At 44.7% G+C, this 24,442-nt stretch overlaps 2 protein-coding genes across 3 annotated transcripts in view; one reads left to right on the plus strand and one right to left on the minus strand.

Annotated features, from left to right (window-relative positions):
* TMC5 (transmembrane channel like 5) overlaps positions 1-5,815 on the minus strand; it is a 100,815-nt gene extending 95,000 nt beyond the window's left edge. Inside the window, exon 1 of one of the 2 annotated variants that reach the window (XM_077275079.1) lies at positions 5,473-5,815. The gene's annotated coding sequence lies outside the window, so the exon portion shown is untranslated. The remainder of the gene's footprint in view (positions 1-5,472) is intronic. The other variant, XM_077275078.1, reaches the window with a different exon arrangement.
* Positions 5,816-14,596: 8,781 nt separating this feature from the next.
* The window catches only part of TMC7 (transmembrane channel like 7), a 34,661-nt gene continuing 24,815 nt past the window's right edge, over positions 14,597-24,442 (plus strand). The window contains exons 1-3 of the mRNA XM_077275081.1: positions 14,597-14,767; positions 20,351-20,588; positions 24,031-24,179. Of these exons, the coding sequence (XP_077131196.1) occupies positions 14,746-14,767; positions 20,351-20,588; positions 24,031-24,179 (409 nt within the window). The 5' untranslated portion in view covers positions 14,597-14,745. The remainder of the gene's footprint in view (positions 14,768-20,350; positions 20,589-24,030; positions 24,180-24,442) is intronic.

Raw genomic sequence — 24,442 nt, forward strand, 5'->3', positions numbered from 1 at the left:
TTGTCTATGGGACTGCTGACAATAGCCAAGTACAGTGTTCAGCTTTCTCCGATACTCCATGCACACCTCTGCTACATACAAGATGGGGGTTCTCGGGAGTTCTAGAGCACCGATCTCAGGATCACGAGGGGGTCCAGTAGGTTGGACCACCACTGATCAGCAAATTATCCCCTATCCTTTAACCCCTTAGTGACCACCAATACATCTTTTGATGTATATAGCATATAGATGGTTAACAGAGTGTGAGGGCTCCCTTTTTAACCCCATCGGCACCCTGAGTTCTTGATCGGGTGGTCTTAATGTTTGCCATGGCAATTCATTAGAGCTTAGAGTCTGCTGGCTACAGTGACCTGATCAGACGTTATCAGCATTTACATGGTAAAAATACATTTCTTCATTCCTGTTATGCCACTTTGCATTAATTCCTGAAAAGCACTTGAAAGGTTAACAAAATACCTGGAAAAAAAATTTGAATACGTCGAGGGGTGCTGTTTTTAAAATGGTGTCCCTTTGGGGGGATTTCAATATATAGGACCCCCAAAGTCAATTCAAAACTGAATTGGTCCTTAAAAAATAAGTTTTTTTTCCTCGAAAAATGACCACTATATTATTAATCGTTCTAAAATGCTAACAAAATAAACATTTTAGAAATGGTTCTGATGTAACAAAGACATGAGGGAAATGTTATTTATTAGTGATGAGGGAATATACTCGTTGCTCGGGTTTTCTCCGAGTATTTGTGACTGCTCGGAGATTTAGTTTTCCTTCCCGCAGCTGCATGATTTGCGGCTACTAGACAGCTTGATTACATGTGGGGATTCCCTAGCAACCAGGCAACCCCCACATGTACTCAGGCTGGCTAGTAGCTGTAAATCATTCAGCTGCTTCAACAAAAACTAAATCTCCGAGCAGTCACAAATACTCGGAGACCACCCGAGCGTGCTCGGGAAAACCCAAGCAATGAGAATACTCGCTCATCACTATTATTTATTAATGTTTTTGTGCAGTAAAACTATCTGGATTAAAGGGATTATCAATCAAAGTTTGAAAATTGCTAATTTTTTAACATTTTTTCTAACATTTCTGATGTTTTTATAAATAATCGCAAAACATATCGACCTAAATTTATAATTATCTTAAAGTACAATGTGTCATAAAAAAACAAACTCAAAATTAATGGGATATGTTGAAGCATTCTAGAGTTATTGCTACATAAAGTGATACTGGTCAGATTTCAGAAATTTGGCTTGGTCACTAAGGGGTTAAGCTAATTTCCTATTTCTAATGACAACCAAGAGAATAGTGACTGTGGATCTGGGCTACACTACACAATCTATCTCACTTATATAGCGCTTTACAGACATTATCATCACTGTTCCCGATAGGTCTCGCAATCTAGATTCCCTATCAGTATGTCTTTGGAATATGGGAGGAAACCGGAGGAAACCCACGCAAACACGGGGAGAACATACAAACTCCATGCAGATGTTGTCCTTGGTGGGATTTGAACCTAGGAGCCCAGTGCTGCAAGACTGCAGTGCTAACCACTGAGCCACCGTGCTAACCACTGAGCCACCATGCCAGATAAACATGAGTGATACTATGTATTTACACATTCATTTTGTGTAACTGCGGCAGGGCTCTTCAGAATGCAAGTGTCGTGTGACAATTACTATCATCGCTACGTAAAGGAATCCGCCCCAGACTAGAGAAAGCCACAGGAGTCTATTTACCTGCTCAGTCCACATTTTTCAGATTAAAGACATTGCAGAAGAGTAACTTAATTACAAGCGAATTCTGAAAAGTCATAATGCTGGAAGATACCCCTTACACATATATCTTGTGTTATGCAGCGGGGTGGCTCAGTGGTTAGCACTGCAGCCTTGCAGCGCTGGGGTCCTGGGTTTAAATCCCACCAAGGACAACATCTGCAAGGAGTTTGTATGTTCTCCCTGTGTTTGCGTGGGTTTCCTCCAACATTCTAATGACATAGTGATAGGGAATCTAGATTGGGAGCCCCAATGGGGACAGCGACCGTGATGATGATCTCTGTAAATCGCTGCAGAATGTGACGGTGCTTTATAAGCAAAGCATAATAAACGCATGGATATATTGTATAACTGTTACATATAAATGCACTTTTCGATAACCAGGAATAGTATATTACATATGTATATTCAGCATTGTGTCCTGCACTTACATAATTACTAAAGTATAGCATACATCCTGCACAGTATACGGCGTGTACTGCGATCATTGTACTTATATATGTACATCAGATTAATAAATATTTACTCTTGTGTATCTACATATGTAACACAGATATAACCAGTATGACGTGTATGGTGATCCTTGTACTTATATACAGATCAATACTCTACATATAGCTCACATGTAGCACAGCATATATCCTGTATAATAAATGACGTGTATGGTGTACTTATATAAAGATCAATACACCTATGCATCTACATATAGCCCACATGTACCACAGCATATATCCTGTATAATAAATGATGTGTACGGTGTACTTATACACAGATCAATACACCTATGCATCTACATATAGCCCACATGTACCACAGCATATATCCTGTATAATAAATGATGGGTATGGTGTACTTATATACAGATCAATACACCTATGCATCTACATATAGCCCACGTGTACCACAGCATATATCCTGTATAATAAATGATGGGTATGGTGTACTTATATAAAGATCAATACACCTATGCATCTACATATAGCCCACATGTACCACAGCATATATCCTGTATAATAAATGATGGGTATGGTGTACTTATATACAGATCAATACACCTATGCATCTACATATAGCCCACATGTACCACAGCATATATCCTGTATAATAAATGATGGGTATGGTGTACTTATATACAGATCAATATACCTATGCATCTACATATAGCCCACATGTACCACAGCATATATCCTGTATAATAAATGATGGGTATGGTGTACTTATATACAGATCAATACACCTATGCATCTACATATAGCCCACATGTAACACAGCATATATCCTGTATAATAAATGACGTGTATGGTGTACTTATATACAGATCAATACACCTATGCATCTACATATAGCCCACATGTACCACAGCATATATCCTGTATAATAAATGATGTGTATGGTGTACTTATACACAGATCAATACACCTATGCATCTACATATAGGACACATGTAGCACAGCATATATCCTGTATAATAAATGATGTGTATGGTGTACTTATATACAGATCAATACACCTATGCATCAACATATAGCTCACATGTAGCACAGCATATATCCTGTATAATAAATGATGGGTATGGTGTACTTATACACAGATCAATACACCTATGCATCTACATATAGCCCACATGTACCACAGCATATATCCTGTATAATAAATGATGGGTATGGTGTACTTATATACAGATCAATATACCTATGCATCTACATATAGCTCACATGTAGCACAGCATATATCCTGTATAATAAATGATGGGTATGGTGTACTTATATACAGATCAATACACCTATGCATCTACATATAGCCCACATGTACCACGGCATATATCCTGTATAATAAATGACGTGTATGGTGTACTTATATACAGATCAATATACCTATGCATCTACATATAGCCCACATGTACCACAGCATATATCCTGTATAATAAATGATGGGTATGGTGTACTTATATACAGATCAATACACCTATGCATCTACATATAGCTCACATGTAGCACAGCATATATCCTGTATAATAAATGATGTGTATGGTGTACTTATATACAGATCAATACACCTATGCATCTACATATAGCCCACATGTACCACAGCATATATCCTGTATAATAAATGATGTGTACGGTGTACTTATGTAAAGATCAATACACCTATGCATCTACATATAGCCCACATGTAACACAGCATATATCCTGTATAATAAATGACGTGTATGGTGTACTTATATACAGATCAATATACCTATGTATCTACATATAGGACACATGTAACACAGCATATATCCTGTATAATAAATGACGTGTATGGTGTACTTATATACAGATCAATACACCTATGCATCTACATATAGCCCACATGTACCACAGCATATATCCTGTATAATAAATGATGTGTATGGTGATCCTTGTACTTATATACAGATCAATATACCTATGCATCTACATATAGCCCACATGTACCACAGCATATATCCTGTATAATAAATGATGTGTATGGTGTACTTATACACAGATCAATACACCTATGCATCTACATATAGGACACATGTACCACAGCATATATCCTGTATAATAAATGACGTGTATGGTGATCCTTGTACTTATATACAGATCAATACTCTACATATAGCCCACATGTAACACAGCAACAATAAGTAAATCTGATAAATGTTGTATATGACATGTACAGTACAATGTGAAGCAATGCAGCCCAGGTATAGAGACATACAGTCCGGCACTGCTATAGAGCTGAGATCATTCACCATCTGTATATATTGTACAGTACAGACCCCATAGATCGTGCTGCATTACACATCCCATATGCTCCCATGCAGCTCCCCAGCCTGGAGCACCTGTGGTCGGGGACATTACCTGTGGTCGGGGACATTACCTGTGATCGGTGACATTACCTGTGATCGGTGACATTACCTGTGGTCGGTGACATTACCTGTGGTCGGGGACATTACCTGTGGTCGGTGACATTACCTGTGGTCGGGGACATTACCTGTGATCGGTGACATTACCTGTGGTCGGGGACATTACCTGTGGTCGGTGACATGACCTGTGGTCGGGGACATTACCTGTGGTCGGTGACATTATCTGTGATCGGTGACATTACCTGTGATCGGTGACATTACCTGTGATCGGCGACATTACCTGTGGTCGGCGACATTACCTGTGGTCGGGGACATTACCTGTGGTCGGCGACATTACCTGTGGTCGGTGACATTACCTGTGGTCGGTGACATTACCTGTGATCGGTGACATTACCTGTGGTCGGCGACATTACCTGTGGTCGGTGACATTACCTGTGGTCGGTGACATTACCTGTGATCGGTGACATGACCTGTGGTCGGGGACATTACCTGTGGTCGGTGACATTATCTGTGATCGGTGACATTACCTGTGATCGGTGACATTACCTGTGATCGGCGACATTACCTGTGGTCGGCGACATTACCTGTGGTCGGGGACATTACCTGTGGTCGGCGACATTACCTGTGGTCGGTGACATTACCTGTGGTCGGTGACATTACCTGTGATCGGTGACATTACCTGTGGTCGGCGACATTACCTGTGGTCGGTGACATTACCTGTGGTCGGTGACATTACCTGTGATCGGTGACATTACCTGTGGTCGGCGACATTACCTGTGGTCGGTGACATTACCTGTGATCGGTGACATTACCTGTGGTCGGGGACATTACCTGTGGTCGGTGACATGACCTGTGATGGCAGCCTGGGCTCCTTCACCTCCAAGGTTCTGTCTCCAGTAGAGGATGAGACCGGAGATCTGCAGCCCAGTTCTGTAAGAGAGCAGCAGCAGGGGACGATCGCCGAGTAGGTGCTGACAGTCGATCCCAGCAGATCCCAGGAGATCGCAGCTCCCTCCTGTCCTCACTGCTGCCTGCTGCTCCCGGAAACCTTCCCCAAAGCCGTTCCCTGGGAGACAATCAGCAGCTGACTGCCTGCTATGGAGGAATGTCATGGATGTCACAGCGATCACCTCCCAGCCATCACACCCAATACTACACAGTGAAACACATGAAGACTTATTACATGCTGTAAAAATAATAAAAAGTGCAAATACCAAGTCCTATAATTAGCAATCTGTCAGTGAGCTCTTCCTGATTGGGAGATTGTAACTCTTATCTGTCTGTTCTGAACTTCTCTGTGTTAATGACCCCATAAATGTTCAGCCAGGTGTAATGATGAGCGAATGTGCTTGGATAAGGTGTTATCTGAGCATGCTGGGTGCTGCACCAACACAAGCTCTGCATCTTCTTGGAACAACGTCCTTACCAAGTTATTAGCAAAAACAGAGAGTAAATATTTCCAAGGCACCGGAGTAGTTATTTTGTTCCTTTATTTTACAAAATACATCCGAAAGCTGAATAGTAACGTTTCGGCCAACAATGGACCTTTCTGAAGCCAGTCTTTTGTCATTTTGTAGCTGGATTGAGAAAGCCCCACTGTTGGTTGAAACGTTGCTATTCAGCTTTCGGACGTATTTTGGAACATAAAGGCTATGTGCACACCATGCAGATTTCCTACAGATCCGCGTTTTTTTTCTATGCGGAAACACTGCAGATCCGCAAGTGATTTACAGTACAATGTAAATCAATGGGAAAACAAATGCTGTGCTAATGGTGCGGAAAAATCTGCACGGAAAACGCAGCGGATTCAAAAAAGGATCATGTCACTTCTTTTTGCGGATCTGCTGCGTTTCTGCACCTATTCCATTATAGAAATCCACAGGAGGAAAAAAAAGGAAGAAATCCGCACAGAATCCGCAGCAGATCCGCAAAAAAGAGCACAAAATCCGCAAAAATAAGCGCGCAGATTCTGACCTGCGTTTTCTGCCAAGAAATGCAGAATCTGCACAGAAAATTCCACAGTCAAATCCGCAATGTGTGCACATAGCCTAATTTCTCCGGTGCCTTGGAAACATTTCACTCTCTACATCCACATCACCATTAGGCCGGTTCAGATGACCGGATGCAAAATCGTCCATTTTTCATTCAGAAATGTATTTATTTTTATCTCTATTGTTATCTTTATGGTATCCGTATGTCAGGTTTTCGCATTTGTATAGCATTCATTTTATAAGTGAACTATAAGTTTAAAGGGAACCTGTCACCCCGTTTTTTCCGTATGAGCTAAAAATACTGTTAAATAGGGCCTGAGCTGTGCATTACAATAGTGTAGTTTGTGGACCCCGATTCCCCACCTATGCTGCCAAAATACGTTACCAAAGTAGTCGTTTTCGCCTGTCAATCAGGCTGGTCTGGTCAGATGGGCGTGGTGTCTTCCCCCAGATCTTGCTTAGTTTTCCGTCGGTGATCGGTGGGGGCGGCCATCTTCCTTTGGCTGCGCGTGCGCAGAAGCGGCGCTCTGCTGGCCGCGGCTTCAGGAAAATGGCCGTGGGATGCCGCGTGTGCGCAGATGGAGATCGCGGCGGCCATTTTCCTGAAGCCGAGATGCGAACTCTGCTTCAGGAAAATGGCCGCCGCGATCTCCATCTGCGCACGCGCGGCATCCCGCGGCCATTTTCCTGAAGCCGCGGCCAGCAGAGCGCCGCTTCTGCGCACGCGCAGCCAAAGGAAGATGGCCGCCCCCACGATCACCAATGAAATAGCACGCACCGCGCTCTTTTCACTCCCCTGTGCAGTGGATTCGGGACCTTGGACATGCGCACACCACTACGCCACCAACGGAAAACTAAGCAAGATCTGGGGGAAGACACCACGCCCATCTGACCAGACCAGCCTGATTGACAGGCGAAAACGGCGACTTTGGCAACGTATTTCGGCAGCATAGGTGGGGAATCGGGGTCCACAAAATACACTATTGTAATGCACAGCTCAGGCCCTATTTAACAGTATTTTTATCTCATACGGAAAAAACGGGGTGATAGGTTCCCTTTAATGTGTATGGGGGCCTTAAAGAAAAGAAAAATAGGAAAAAAATAAAACTACCAATAAAAAGTATTTCAAATTTTGAATAGCTTTATTATATATATATATATATATATATATATGTATATATATATATATATATATATATATACATATTTGTGAAAAAGGCACACATAGTTGGTGTAACTGAGCTATAAATCGATCATGGTATTTAACTCATATAATGAACGCTATAAAAAAATGTAATGAAAAACATTGGAAAATTCAAAGTTCTTTATTAATCTCACCACCAAAAGAATGGAATACTCAGGGATCAAAAAGTCCTATGTACCCCAATGTGTCTATAAAAAATGTAAAAGTTATATCTCTCAGAAAAAGGAGACCCCCCAAAAAATGATGTTTTAAAAAACTATATATAAAAGAAACTACACTCAACAATGTAATTTGCAGCACCAAGAAAGAAAATTCATCGAGTTATGGAAATCACAGAATGGCTAGACATGTTAATGACATCCAAAAATGGAAACAATAATGTGAAAACATCTCAATTTATTCAGCATGGATTATGAGCGCCATGTGCAGAAATCCTCGCACTTACACAGCTTGGATGCTATTAATAAGATTATTGATGGATGTCTGCGGAATCTCCTGCCACACCGAATGTACTTGGGCAAATCATCAAGATTCGCTGCTGGCAGCTTCCAATGAAACCAATGATTTCCCAGATGTGCTCAATGGAAAACGTGTCTGGAGACACTACACAGTCTCACTTTTGTCTTAGATGAAACGATAGCCAGAGCTTGGTCTGGAGACCAATTAGGCAATGCCATGAAAGGGTCTGTCGTTTTTTCAACATGACATTAAGCCACATGTTGCTTGTGCTAACGTGATCAGTTTGCATGGCCAAAATGTTACCTGGCCTGCAGCATCTCCAGACTTGTCTTCCTTTGAGCACATCTGGGACGGCAGTTGCAATAGGAGCTGCCAGCAGAGCATCTTGATGATTTTCCCAAGTGTATTCAATGGCAAAACATTACTCAGACAGAGATTAATAACATCATTAGTAGCAGTAAATGGGCGTAAGTACGGTTATTTCTGTGTGTAGCGCTCATACTCGATACTGAATAAAGATGCTGAGGAGTGTATATCAAATTAGTATTTCCCTACTTGTGCTGATATGCAAAATAAATGTAGCATGGCATTTATACCATGCAGAGATCACTGTAAGAACATCTAAAAAACAAGCAGGTATGGTTTGCACCCCCTCCTAAAATTCTATATGTATACCGTATATAGATATATATATATATATATATATATATATATATATATATATATATATATATATATATATATATATATATATATATATATATATATATATTTTATTTTTTTTAATCAATACATTTTATGTACAGGAAAATAACAAATTGTGCCACAAAAAAACACAAAATTGATATGGCTACACTGATGAAAAAATACAAAGTGCTCAAGGTGCGAAACGGACAAAACAACCGAGACACATCTGATCAGGATAGTTTGGCTCACAAAACAATAGGTGAATACTGAGCTTGAATTTTTATTTTTTCTTGACAGCTTATCAAAAAAAATCACAAACAGGCAATATTTTTATTATGGACTCATTGGAAAACTATAATAAATCATTCCGATTATGAGTGATCCATGTCTGAAGCCCATGATTCTGATATCTGCTGCATTCACTATAAACTGTAAAATGATGATAATTACAGTGAAAAATAATCAAATAATTTGTATAAGGATCAAGGACGTGTTTATTTTTTTTATGGACTGGGCATAAAAGTGCTCTATTTTTATAGACTTTCATGGAATCTCTGGATGGTTGGCAACCCTGATACCCAGGTGGGCTCCTGTGCGGACCTCCAGGCCCCTTGATTTGAAGGCATAACTAGAGTACTATGGACAAAATATGGTCCAGGGCTTCCACCTAACAGTAGCGCTGCTTGGGTATATAAAGTAGTTTTGTATTTTTTTTGTATTATTATTAGTGTTGAGCATTCCGATACTGCAAGTATCGGGTATCGGCCGATACTTGCTGTATCGGAATTCCGATACCGAGATCCGATATTTTTGTGGTATCGGGTATCGGTATCGAAACAACATTAATGTAAAAATGTGTAAAAGAGAGAATTAAAATAAAAAATATTGCTATACTCACCTCTCCGACGCAGCCTGCACCTTACCGAGGGAAGCGGCAGCGTTCTTTGTTTAAAATTCGCGCTTTTCTTTCCTTTACGTGAGTCCCGGCTTGTGATTGGTTGCATGCCGCCCATGTGACCGGGACGCAACCAATCACAGCAAGCCGTGACGTAATTTCAGGTCCTTCAGGATTTTAAAATTACGTTCCGGCGTTGTGATTGGTTGCGTCGCAGTCACATGGGAGACGCAACCAATCATAGCAAGCCGTGACGTAATTTCAGGTCCTTAAGGATTTTAAAATTACGTCCCGGCTTTGTGATTGGTCCGCGTCCCGGCAACATGGCCGCCATTAACCAATCACAAGCCGGGACGTCACGGGAGGCTGGACACGCGCCCATTTTAAAATGGGCGCGTGTCCAGCCTCCCGTGACGTCCCGGCTTGTGATTGGTTAATGGCGGCCATGTTGCCGGGACGCGGACCAATCACAGCAAGCCGTGACGTAATTTCGTCACGGCTTGCTGTGATTGGTCCGCGTCCCGGCAACATGGCCGCCCTGACCAATCACAAGCCGGGACTTCACGTAACCAAGTAAAAGCGCGAATTTTAAACAAACAACGCTGCCGGTTCCCTCGCTGAGGTCCAGGCTGCGTCGGAGGGTGAGTATAGCGATATTTTTTATTTTAATTCTTTCTTTTACACATTTATATGGATCCCAGGGCCTGAAGGAGAGTTTCCTCTCCTTCAGACCCTGGGAACCATCAGGAATACCGTCCGATACTTGAGTCCCATTGACTTGTATTGGTATCGGGTATCGGTATCGGATTGGATCCGATACTTTGCCGGTATCGGCCGATACTTTCCGATACCGATACTTTCAAGTATCGGACGGTATCGCTCAACACTAATTATTATTATTATTGAATCACCATTGATTCCATGGTGCTGTACGTGAGAAGGGGTTACATGCAGGACACAAATACTGTATAAATTACAATGTACATACTAACAATGACTGACTGGCCCTTGCGGCCTTACATTCTACAGGATACCGGGGAAGGAGACAGTAGGTTGGGGGGTTGCGGCAGCTCCGGTGGTGGTGTGGTGGCAGGGAGTCATTGCTGACTGTAGGCTTTCTTGAAGAGATGGGTTTTCAAGTTCCGTCTGAAACTTCTAAATGTGGTGGATAACCGGACGTGTTGAGGCACAGAACTCCAGAAGATGGGGGATACTCGGGAGAAGTCTTAGAAGGATTGGGTGATGAATGAATACATGTGGAGGAGAGAAGGAGGTCATGGGAGCACCATGGAATAAGTGAGGGAAGATATCGGGAGATTAGTTCGAAGATATATAGTGGAGACAGATTATGGATGGCTTTGTAGGTCAATGTTAGTAGTTTCAACTGGATAAGTTGGGGAATTGAGAGCCAAATAAGGGAGTTGCAGAGAGAAGAAGAGGGGTTGCAAAGAGAGAGGTGAATTAGTCGGGCAGCAGAGTTAAGGACAGACTGGAGAGGTGCGAGGCTGTTAGCATGGAGACCACAGAGGAGGATATTTCAGTAGTCAAGGCGGGAGATGATGAGGGCATGCACTAACATTTTTGTAGATTCAGGGTTGAAGAAAGGACGGATGCTGGAAATATTTTTGAGTTGGAGGCAGTAGAAGGTGGTAAGAACTTGGATGTGTGGTTTGAAGGATAGGGCAGAGTAAAGGACTACTTTGAGAAAGTGGACTCCCGGTACAGGAGAATGCATGGTGTCATTAATTGTGATAGATAGATAGATAGATAGATAGATAGATAGATAGATAGATAGATAGATAGATAGATAGATAGATAGATAGATAATAAATAGATAGATACTAATGATAGATAGATAGATAGATAGATAGATAGATAGATAGATAGATAGATAGATAGATAGATAGATAGATAATAAATAGATAGATACTAATGATAGATAGATAGATAGATAGATAGATAGATAGATAGATAGATAGATAGATAGATAGATAGATAATAAATAGATAGATACTAATGATAGATAGATAGATAGATAGATAGATAGATAGAGAGATAGATAGATGGATAGATAGATAGATAATAAATAGATAGATACTAATGATAGATAGATAGATAGATAGATAGATAGATAGATAGATAGATAGATAGATAGATAGATAGATAATAAATAGATAGATACTAATGATAGATAGATAGATAGATAGATAGATAGATAGATAGATAGATAGATAGATAGATAATAGATAGATACTAATGATAGATAGATAGATAGATAAATAGATAGATAGATAGATAGATAGATAGATAGATAGATGATAGATAGATAGATAGATAGATAGATAGATAGATAGATAGATAATAAATAGATAGATACTAATGATAGATAGATAAATAGATAGATAGATAGATAGATAGATAGATAGATAGATAGATAAATGATAGATAGATAGATAGATAGATAGATAGATAGATAGATAGATAGATAGATAGATAGATAGATAGATCGTGTAGGGCAGCTAAGTGAGATGGAGGAAAGATGATGAGTTCAGTTTTATCCACATTGAGCTTTAGGAAGTGAGAGGAGAAGAGGGAGGATATGGCTGATAGACACTCTGGGATTCTGGACAGCAGAGAGGAGACATCTGGACCAGATAGGTAGATCTGAGTATCATTAGCTTATAGGTAGACCTGGAAGCAATGGGACTTTATGAGTTGTCCCACACCAAGGGTACAGAGCACAGCAGGAGTCCCAAGATGGAGCCTTGAGGGACTCCAACAGACAGAGGGTGGGATGATGAGGCAGTATGGAAATGGGAAGTGCTAAATGTGAGGTTAGAAGGGTGTGAGGAGATCCAGGATATGACAAGGTCTTTGATGCCAAGGGAAGAGAAGATTGGTAGTAGGAGCAAATGGTCGACTGTGTCAAAGTCAAAGGACATGTCTAGGAGGAGTATAGAGAATTGTCTGTTAGCTTTGGCGGCAAGTATACCGATAGTATTTTTGGTCAGAGCAGTTTCGGTGGAGTGTTGGTGGGACAGAAGCTGGTTTGTAGGTTGTCAAAGAGTAAATTAGATGAGAGGTGGGAGGACATGCTGTTTGAGGAGTTTGGAGGTGAAGGGGAGCAGAGATATGTGGCGATAGCTGGATGCAGAAGTTTGGTTGAAGGATTGCTTCTTCAGGATGGGTGTGTTTGAGATCAGAAGGGAAGGTACCAGAAGTTAACGATAGGTTGAAGGAGGGTTAGGGCCGGGTTATGCAGGGTGGTGAGGTTGGGGAGGAGATGGGGTGGCACAAGTGGTGAGGTGCGATTTGGAGAGAAGATGAGTAAGCTCTCCAAGATGGGTAAGAAGGTTATGAGTGAGGGGCAGTGGTCTATTATACACAGGGGTTCTGGTGGTTGAGCAGTAAGGACTTGCTTGGTTCACTTTTGTCGATCTTGTTTTTCAGATGTAGGGCAAAGCCTTCTGCAGAGATGGGGGAGGTGGGAACGGGTGGTGGAGAGCAATACAAGTGCTGAATAACTGCTTGGAGTTGTGGGATTAAGAAGACACAAGAGTGGTGAAGTCGTCCTGTTTAGCAGAGGTGAAGGCCAACTTGAATGTGAAAGTTGCTTTTTTGAATGCAGTGAAGTCTTCCTGTGATCGTGTTTTCTTTCAGCACCGCTCTGCAACCCTGGACACTCGCCAAAGCTTTTTAGTGTTGTGCCAGGGTCGTCTATTGATTTGTCACACTGGTGCACGAGACCTGATGAGATTGTGGCGTTGTAGAAAAAGGTGGAGCTGTCTGTATCATGAAGATATGGAGGACAGCGGTAGGGAAGAGTCAGAGAGTGAGTGAAAGTCTAGGTGTGCGAGGTTTCTGCGGGGATGCACTAGTTGCCCGACATGGGGGGCAGGTGAGGAGGACAGGAATGATAAAGTGAGACGAAGGTGGTCAGATGAAATGAATGTTATAAACAAACTGCTGTACTCACCTTCCTCAGGTCCACCGGCGAGTGTCCACCACTGCTCCCGATGTGTGGCATTGGCTACGGCGCTGATGTCGCGTTGACAACCAGTGAGCTGCCAGTGTAGACGCAACGCTCCGATCAGGGCCGCTAAGCTCACTGACTGGCGGCCGTGTGCTCTCTAACTGCTGTGTGCTCTCTGATTGGCGGCAGCGTGCTCACTGATTGGCGGCAGCGTGCTCACTGACTGGCTGCCTTGTGCTCACTTTAAGGGGTTACATGTGCTCTCTCTGGAGGGTCCAGGACACCCCTAATAGTAGTATTTGCAGCACTTTCTATGCTGCACTGTTCATGGGACCGCTCTCCAGAAGGCGCTGCTTATGAAGGCCTCCTTAGTACTGAGACACTTTCAGGAAAGTACTAGGCCAATTCGTTGAAAGCAGTGTTTATTGAATTGTCTGGGAAGTCAGTGTTTATGGGTGAACTGCATATTGACGCACTTTCTGGATATCCCTGCTAGGTCTGTGTTCACATCCGCGTTATCATTGCGGCAGTGTTATGGAATTACTCGTCATGCAATTCTCCGCGATACTAATGATGACCAGTAAGTCACGTGTCATCACATCCGCTCCGCCTCCTCTCCCTTCAGGTGTGGTCACGTGGTCGCATACCTCACTCGCTTCAGCGAACTCCTCCCCCTCCTGTGTGTAACACCTGGACTAAGACGCGCCCACTTTAGACCTCCCAACCAATCAGACTGCTCCCGGATACGAAGACCCTCCTCATCGATCGTCATGGTAACCATGGTGTGAGGAGGGGGGAGCGGAGCTCGGGAGGGGTTGGCGTAGTCCCCGCCCAGCCTGGCACAAGTGGAGGAGTCCCGGGACAAGTCCGTGTGACCGAGCGGAGCCCGGGGGAGATGGACACTGAGGATGATAACGGTAAGTGGCCCGGCCTGGGGTGAGGCAGTCACACGCGCTCTGTGACGTCCCGAGGTGTGAGAGTGACGTAATGTAGAAGGGGCCACTGTGTGTACTGGGACATTAGGAGACGGGGTCCTAGCACTCCACACATGGTGCTGAGCAGTTTACACCTGGGGAGTCTCTAATTACTGGGGTAAGTTTTATCAATGACCCCATTGAGTTCAATGAAGTTTTTGAAAAGGGTCATGTCCGGGACCACACGGGGTCATGTCTGGGGCCATGTCAGTGTCCATACAGGGCCATGTCCGGGACCTTACGGGGCCATGTCCGGGACCTTGTGTTGCCATGTCAGTGTCCATACAGGGCCATGTCCGGGACCTTACGGGGCCATGTCCGGGACCTTACGGGGCCATGTCCGGGACCTTACGCGACCAAGGCCGGGACCTTACGCGGCAATGTCCGGGACCTTACGCGGTCATGTCCGGGACCTTACGCGGTCATGTCCGGGACCTTACGCGGTCATGTCCGGGACCTTACTGTACCATGTCCGGGACCCTACAGGGCCATGTCCGGGACCTTACGGGGCCATGTCCGGGACCTTACGGGGCCATGTCCGGGACCTTACGGGGCCATGTCCGGGACCTTACGGGGCCATGTCCGGGACCATACGGGGCCATGTCCGGGACCATACGGGGCCATGTCCGGGACCATACGGGGCCATGTCCGGGACCATACGGGGCCATGTCCGGGACCATACGGGGCCATGTCCGGGACCATACGGGGCCATGTCCGGGACCATACGGGGCCATGTCCGGGACCATACGGGGCCATGTCCGGGACCATACTGGACCATGTCTGGGACCATACTGGGCCATGTCCGGGACCTTATGTTGCCATGTCAGTGTCCATACAGGGCCATGTCCGGGACCATACAGGGCCATGTCCGGGACCTTATGTTGCCATGTCAGTGTCCATACAGGGCCATGTCCGGGACCTTACGGGGCCATGTCCGGGACCTTACGGGGCCATGTCCGGGACCTTACGGGGCCATGTCCGGGACCTTACGGGGCCATGTCCGGGACCTTACGGGGCCATGTCCGGGACCTTATGTTGCCATGTCAGTGTCCATACAGGGCCATGTCCGGGACCATACGGGGCCATGTCCGGGACCATACGGGGCCATGTCCGGGACCTTATGTTGCCATGTCAGTGTCCATACAGGGCCATGTCCGGGACCTTACGGGGCCATGTCCGGGACCTTACGGGGCCATGTCCGGGACCTTACGGGGCCATGTCCGGGACCTTACGCGGCCATGTCCGGGACCTTACGGGGCCATGTCCGGGACCTTACGGGGCCATGTCCGGGACCTTACGCGACCAAGGCCGGGACCTTACGCGGCAATGTCCGGGACCTTACGCGGTCATGTCCGGGACCTTACGCGGTCATGTCCGGGACCTTACGCGGTCATGTCCGGGACCTTACACGTTCATGTCCGGGACCTTACTGTACCATGTCCGGGACCCTACGGGGCCATGTCCGGGACCTTACGGGGCCATGTCCGGGACCTTACGGGGCCATGTCCGGGACCTTACGGGGCCATGTCCGGGACCTTACGGGGCCATGTCCGGGACCATACGGGGCCATGTCCGGGACCATACGGGGCCATGTCCGGGACCATACGGGGCCATGTCCGGGACCATACGGGGCCATGTCCGGGACCATACGGGGCCATGTCCGGGACCATACTGGACCATGTCTGGGACCATACTGGGCCATGTCCGGGACCTTATGTTGCCATGTCAGTGTCCATACAGGGCCATGTCCGGGACCATACGGGGCCATGTCCGGGACCATACGGGGCCATGTCCGGGACCTTATGTTGCCATGTCAGTGTCCATACAGGGCCATGTCCGGGACCTTACGGGGCCATGTCCGGGACCTTACGGGGCCATGTCCGGGACCTTACGGGGCCATGTCCGGGACCTTACGGGGCCATGTCCGGGACCTTACGGGGCCATGTCCGGGACCTTACGCGACCAAGGCCGGGACCTTACGCGGTCATGTCCGGGACCTTACGCGGTCATGTCCGGGACCTTACGCGGTCATGTCCGGGACCTTACGCGGTCATGTCCGGGACCTTACGCGGTCATGTCCGGGACCTTACGCGGTCATGTCCGGGACCTTACGGGGCCATGTCCGGGACCTTACGGGGCCATGTCCGGGACCATACGGGGCCATGTCCGGGACCATACGGGGCCATGTCCGGGACCATACGGGGCCATGTCCGGGACCATACGGGGCCATGTCCGGGACCATACGGGGCCATGTCCGGGACCATACGGGGCCATGTCCGGGACCATACTGGACCATGTCTGGGACCATACTGGGCCATGTCCGGGACCTTATGTTGCCATGTCAGTGTCCATACAGGGCCATGTCCGGGACCATACGGGGCCATGTCCGGGACCATACGGGGCCATGTCCGGGACCTTATGTTGCCATGTCAGTGTCCATACAGGGCCATGTCCGGGACCTTACGGGGCCATGTCCGGGACCTTACGGGGCCATGTCCGGGACCTTACGGGGCCATGTCCGGGACCTTACGGGGCCATGTCCGGGACCTTACGGGGCCATGTCCGGGACCTTACGCGACCAAGGCCGGGACCTTACGCAGTCATGTCCGGGACCTTACGCGGTCATGTCCGGGACCTTACGCGGTCATGTCCGGGACCTTACGCGGTCATGTCCGGGACCTTACGCGGTCATGTCCGGGACCTTACGCGGTCATGTCCGGGACCTTACGCGGTCATGTCCGGGACCTTACTGGACCATGTCCGGGACCCTACGGGGCCATGTCTGGGGCCACACGGGGTCATGTCCGGGGCCATGTCAGTGTCCATACAGGGCCATGTCCGGGACCTTACGGGGCCATGTCCGGGGCCATGTCCGGGACCATACAGGGCCATGTCCGGGACCATACTGGACCATGTCTGGGACCATACTGGGCCATGTCCGGGGCCAAATGGGGTCATGTCCGGGGCCATGTCAGTGTCCATACAGGGCCATGTCCAGGACCTTACGGGGCCATGTCCGGGACCTTGTGTTGCCATGTCAGTGACCTTACGGGGCCATGTCCGGGACCTTACGGGGCCATGTCCGGGACCTTACGCGACCAAGGCCGGGACCTTACGCGGTCATGTCCGGGACCTTACGCGGTCATGTCCGGGACCTTACGGGGCCATGTCCGGGACCTTACACGGTCATGTCCGGGACCTTACTGGACCATGTCCGGGACCCTACAGGGCCATGTCCGGGGCCACACGGGGTCATATCCGGGGCCATGTCAGTGTCCATACAGGGCCATGTCCGGGACCATACGGGGCCATGTCCGGGACCTTACGGGGCCATGTGTGGGACCTTACGGGGCCATGTCCGGGACCTTACGGGGCCATGTCCGGGACCTTACGGGGCCATGTCCGGGACCTTACGGGGCCATGTCCGGGACCTTACGGGGCCATGTCCGGGACCTTACGGGGCCATGTCCGGGACCATACGGGGCCATGTCCGGGACCTTACGTTGCCATGTCCGGGATCATACGGGGCCATGTCCGGGATCATACGGGGCCATGTCCGGGACCATACGGGGCCATGTCCGGGACCATACGGGGCCATGTCCGGGACCTTACGGGGCCATGTCCGGGACCTTACGGGGCCATGTCCGGGACCTTACGGGGCCATGTCCGGGACCTTACGGGGCCATGTCCGGGACCTTACGGGGCCATGTCCGGGGTTATGTCATTTTTATTTTTCCTCCTCGCCTGCTGTAACTTTGCAGTTTTTGGTGGACAGAGTTGTATCAGGGCTCGGTATTTTCCGTTTTCAGCTGTAGTTTGTATCATTGAAACATCGGGGTCCAAATGACTTTCTGATCATTTTCTAATTAATATTTTGTTGTTTGTACCAAATCTATTTTTGTTTTGTGTCATTGTCTGGTATAAATATTAGCACTAGTATGGATACTCATGCACGTGGCGATACCACGTGGCAATTTTTTTATATTTTAATAATATTCTGGGAATAATAAGGTGATTTAAAAAAAAAAAAAAATATATATATATATATATATATATATATATATATATATATATATATATATAATTACTTTTTTTGGGGAGGGGGATATTGTCTTTAGGGGGCTTTGATCCTGTGACCACATGTACAATACACAGAAATATCGAATCGGATCACATTAGGCCGATGCACTGATCAGAGGTGCAGAGGAGACGGAGAAAGTAATTTCTCCATCTCCTCCATTCCCGGCGTCCACGGTAATCTGACTGCACTTGGATGACATCAGAGTACAGTCCGATGTTGCACACATAGACTTGTATGGGTGAATGCGATTGGATTTTCAGATGCAGTGCTGCGTGCTGAGATTGTTTGCTCATGCCAAATCGGCACGATAAAATAATCGCAGATCTGAGCTGCCCCATAGAATAACCCTGGGCCGAGTGCTATCCGATAAAACATCTCAAACAGCAGTCAGCCGTGTTGTACACTCGTGTGCCTAAGAGCTATGCTTCTACATGAACGTATGTGAAGACAACAGATCCCTGGATTCACACACAGCTCACATCCAGCCTGTATTACTGGTAGAGACACTCCTATAAAAGAACAATCTGACACTTGGTCCGGCTGCAAACTGCATGTGAAGGAGTATGATAACGAGTAAAGGAATGAAGATTGAGTGAATGAGTTAATAAAATGACACTAAATTTAATTCCTTAGCAATAGCCACTGACTTGTGAAAACCAGTTTCCATGTCACAGGTGTCCTGAAAATACCCGTTAGTGAGGTCTGTCTTTTTCTGAGCTTTATTTCAGCTGATTTAGAACCACAGACCCCATCAAAGTTGAGCTGAATGGGGTCTGTGGGGTTCACATTCAGCCAGGGATAGGAACAGCTAATTGATGGGGCTGCTGGGAGTCAAACCCTCCCCCGATCTGACCTGTCATAGGTATCAGTCATCAATGTCCTAGCCCCTTTAAGTCATAGTTATATTCAGATGCCTTAAAATGAAAGTGTATATACATTGTTTCCTAATGGGAAAACACTTAATACAAAAGTTATTTTGTGGATCAGGATGAATTAGCAGTGGCAACAAAATGTCATCGTGTTCCCAGCGTATCACTTTACTACCACAGCTGTAACTGGACCGATGTCTTTTTTTTTTTTTTCTCCAGATCACGAAACTTGTTTTATGATTCACTGTTATTGTTATAAGTCGTTCACACTTGTATTTGTTTTCCACCAATTTATTATTATTCATATAAAAAAGATTCTAGAACGCCCTCCGATCTTATCAGGAAGAGTGTTATTGTATCTCTGCTGCGTCGGTGTAGTGGTATATGCCTCCTGGTGCTGTAACTGGATCTGTATCTGTGTAACAAGAATGAACCATAGTAAAGTGCTCACTGCCGAATTCTGTTACTGTCTCTGGGGCCTGCTGACAAGTTTCGGCAAGTCTCCATCCATGTTACTACTTTCTGACTACTACTACTTGGGAGTTCAGCAATGAAGTGAAGCTTTTTGTATTTCAGATGTCTTTCTCCCGGAAGGAAGCGCGGTTACGCCTCACCAATTCTTACACGAGTTACCAAGTTACCAGACCCTGGTGCGAAGAAAACCATCCAATTATGGAACGATGGAATCGAGGAGAAACTCGCGGCCGAAACTTTCACTGGCCCGGGGGCTAAGTCACATAGAGGCTACGGATGCCGAGCTCAGTACTCCGCCGCGAGAGTTTGCCCTCAGCATGCAGGAAAAAAGAAGATTGAGGTTATTATTGCTGACGCTTATGGTTACATGCATGGCCGTATTTCCAGGAGGTTGATTAATTATGCTTCCCTATGGAAAAGTAAAAAAAAAAATAAAAAAAATTAAAAAAAGTATTTAAGGCCATGTTCACACCTTCAGTATTTGGTCAGTATTTTACATCAGTATTTGTAAGCCAAAACCAGGAGAGGAACAATCCAAGGAAAAGTATAATAGAAACACCTCACCAATTTTGCATTTATCACCCACTCCTGGTTTTGGCTAACAAATAAGTAAAAACTCGCCAAATATTTAACAATATTTAAAAAAAACACCACCGTTCTGTTCCCCAGTTAAAAATAAAGAAACGATGAAAAAAAAAACGTAATTGGCATTGTCACGTTTCATAGTTCAAAGTTTGATCTATCAACATATAATATGGTTTCGCCCACGGGGTAAGCATTGTAACGGAAGGAGAAATAAATAAAAAAGCCAAATTTGATAAATTTGGTCACTTTACCTCCCATAAAAATATGTAATAAATAAATGCTTAAAAGATCATATGTACCGCAAGATGGTACCATCGAAAACTAAAGCTTGGCGCTCAACATACAAGCCTTACATAGACAGAAAAGTGCGGGTTTCCGAAAAAATGGCAGCACAAACCAATTATTTTATTTTTTTCAAATTATTAATTATTTTTTTTCAGCCAAAAAATGGTGAAATTGGTACAAATTTACTAATATCAGTGTAATCATACTGACATGGAGACTCATGTTGTCAGGTCTTTTTTATTATTATTATTATTATTATTATTATTATTATTATATTGTTTATCATATGAAACTAGAGCAATGTATCTCAATTATTTAACATTTTACTCAATATTTATCAAACAAGTATAAACACTTAAACAGTTACTAAATTAGAAGGAAAGGAAAGATGAAGTCACATCATTGTTACTGCTTATGGTCAAAATAAAAAGATGATGTTCTTGACGACATGTTAGTATCAAATTTTGTCTTAAGGGCAAATCATGCGAATATCAAAAATATATGTTAGTTCCCCCTTTTTAAAAAAAAAATATTTTTCACATTAAATCAATTGCACATGTTTTATTACTCCATTCCCATTAATACGGCGTTCTGTTGCCTTTCCAATATCTCGGGATTAAGATTTTGGCTGCATTTATATAACGAAAAGTGGAGTGGGGGGAGGGGATGTTATAGCTGCTGCTTGTGTATCGGTTAAGTTTAATATAATTAATGTTTCTGTTAAATATCAGGTTAATTTTACATACGGCAGTTGTGAAAAAATTAAGCCACCAAAAAAATCTGGTTTTATTTCAGTATGCTTGGACTTTTGTTTTTAGTTTCTCAGTACTTTATATGGTCAGATGGTGTCGTTTAAAAGTACAACTTGTCCCGCAAAAAACGAGCCCTCATAGGTGGGTATCAACGGAAAATAAATTTGCTATGGCTCTTCTGAAGAAGAAGTGGGGGGGAAAGAAAAAAAAAAAAAAAAAAAAAAAAAAAAGAAACAAACATCCGATGGTTGTGGTGATCGATAACAGAGCAAAACGGCTCAAGCGGGGTCCTTCATTCCGATAGGGTTGGATCTGCAGTACCCATCCGCAGCCACTATACAGTTGATGGCGCTGTGGAGTTCTGCGGTTGATATCACTACCGCTAACCTGTGTTGCTGCATAGGTGAATATAGTAAATTCGTTATGCAGGTACTCTCTGATGGGTGGGATTCCAGCAGCCATGAACTTTACATTGATCCTGGCAGATCCTTCCAATTTAGATTCTATTGTGATTGTTGCCACAATGTGAATTAATAAGCAATGGCTTTTAGTGCGAGTAGATCCTATGCCACATGATATGTAAACGGCTCATTCTCATGAGTACAGACGTCTATTATTCCAAAATGCCCTTATATTCCATTGTTTTCTGACTTGTAACCGAGCCAGAAATGAAAGCTTAGTGTACTACAGTGTGTCTTTGTGACACAGAGGAGAACAATGGCTGCAGCAAAGTTTGCAGATCTTTTCTATGTATGTGTGTGTGTGTGTATATATACAGTATATCGATAGATAGAGATATATTATGTTTTCCCGAAAATAGGAAAAGGTCTATAATTTTTTGCTCTGAAAGATGGGTTAGGTCTTATTTACAGGGGATGTCTCATTTTTTTTTTTCCCATGAACAAGATACATTTATTCTTGAGCCAAAACAAATAACATGATTAGATTTGAATGAATGTTTGTCGCACACCCTGAGAAATTGCCCAGTTGCGACTTTGGCCCTGACTGTAACTAGGGCTTATTTTTGGAGTAGGGTTTATATTTCAAGCATATTCCAAAAATCCAAGAAAACCAGACTAGGCCTTATTTTGATACCAATATACTTACCAGTATATGATACCAATAAAAATGAAAGCTCTCCACTCAAAAAAATTGAGCTGTCGCACCGCTCCATTAACGGAAGAATTCTCAGAATATGGCATCTCGAACCAAAGCATCCTTAGGCTGTGTTCACAATTTGCATTTTTGATGCGTTTTTTTTTTCCCGCAAGCTCTGCTCTCTTGGCAGTAAGAAACTTGCTTCAAAAATGCAGGTTTTGCTTAGTTTTTGCTGCTTTTTTTGTCAATGTACATTAGTTTCTTGTGCATGCTGATAAAGTTTTGAGCATAAAAAACATCTGATTCTACTTCATCAGGTCCCAAAAGCCAAGGTATTGCGCAAAATACCGAGGACAAAAAAAGCTAAACAAGCTGTGTGCATGAGATTTCTGAAATCTCATATACTTTACTGGTACTGCAAACCGCAGATGAAAATTTGCATAAAGAAACGCAACATGTGCACATATCGCTTTTAACAAAAAAAAAAAAAATAGCTATAATAATTAGCTAATTTTGGTATCGTTCAGAAGACTCATGTAGGGACAACCCATCCCTCAAAAAAAAATAATACAAGGCCTCATACGGCCATGTTGAAAGAAAAGTAAAAAAAAAAAAAGTTATGGCTTTTGGAAGAATGGAGAGAAAAAAAACAAAAGTGCAAAGTGAAGAATTGCCTGGTGATGAAGGAGTTAAGGGGCTTTCTGGTTTTCCCACCATTAGCCTATCTTAGGACTGGCAGGATCTCCAGAATGAAGGTGCCACAATCCCAGTACAGTGCTGTGGTCTCTTGGCAAATTTTCCTTGCACCTCTGCGCCCCCCTCCACCTACTGTGCTGGGGGCGACAACAGTCTCTACAACAGGAGCGCTGTGGTGTACTGATCAGGTCCTAGTGACGATCCAACATGGGTACAGCTCTTTTTTTTAAGATTGGGCTAGATGGCGTTTTCCGCTTGCAGCTCCGGTGGTGACATTGATACTATTTTGTAGCTTGTTTTATAGGAAAATAGCAATTACTATCTTAAGAAAATTTCTCTTTATTTGTGTTTTTTTTTTTTTTTAAGGGATGAGCAAGTGATGTATTCCCAGCAAACCAGAGGCTGGACTCTTTGGAAAGACAACACTAGAAATTTTAGCAAAAAATTCCATTATGATTCTTTATCCTTCCTGAAGCAACTGTGGCTCTGGAGGTCCAAAATTCATGACATTGAGGGTAAGTGTGAGAGGCGGCTCGATCGATCATATGAGCGGACCTTGGACTATTCCCTCTAGTAACAACACACCGGGTATTTGTGAAGAATGCCTTCCGCAAGGTGATCCTCCTGCCCCTCAGTCAGGGACGGCTCATAGCTGGGAAAGCGGAGAGCGAGCGGGTGAAATGCCAGACTAGAACCGTAAAGCTGGGGATCACGTGTGCCCAGCCTCTCTTCCTTTGCCAAGGTGCTGGCATGGTCCTCGGCTGAGAGCTCGGCTTTA

The sequence above is a fragment of the Ranitomeya variabilis genome, chromosome 7, assembly GCF_051348905.1.
Source record: "Ranitomeya variabilis isolate aRanVar5 chromosome 7, aRanVar5.hap1, whole genome shotgun sequence".
In the NCBI taxonomy this organism is placed as follows: domain Eukaryota; kingdom Metazoa; phylum Chordata; class Amphibia; order Anura; family Dendrobatidae; genus Ranitomeya; species Ranitomeya variabilis.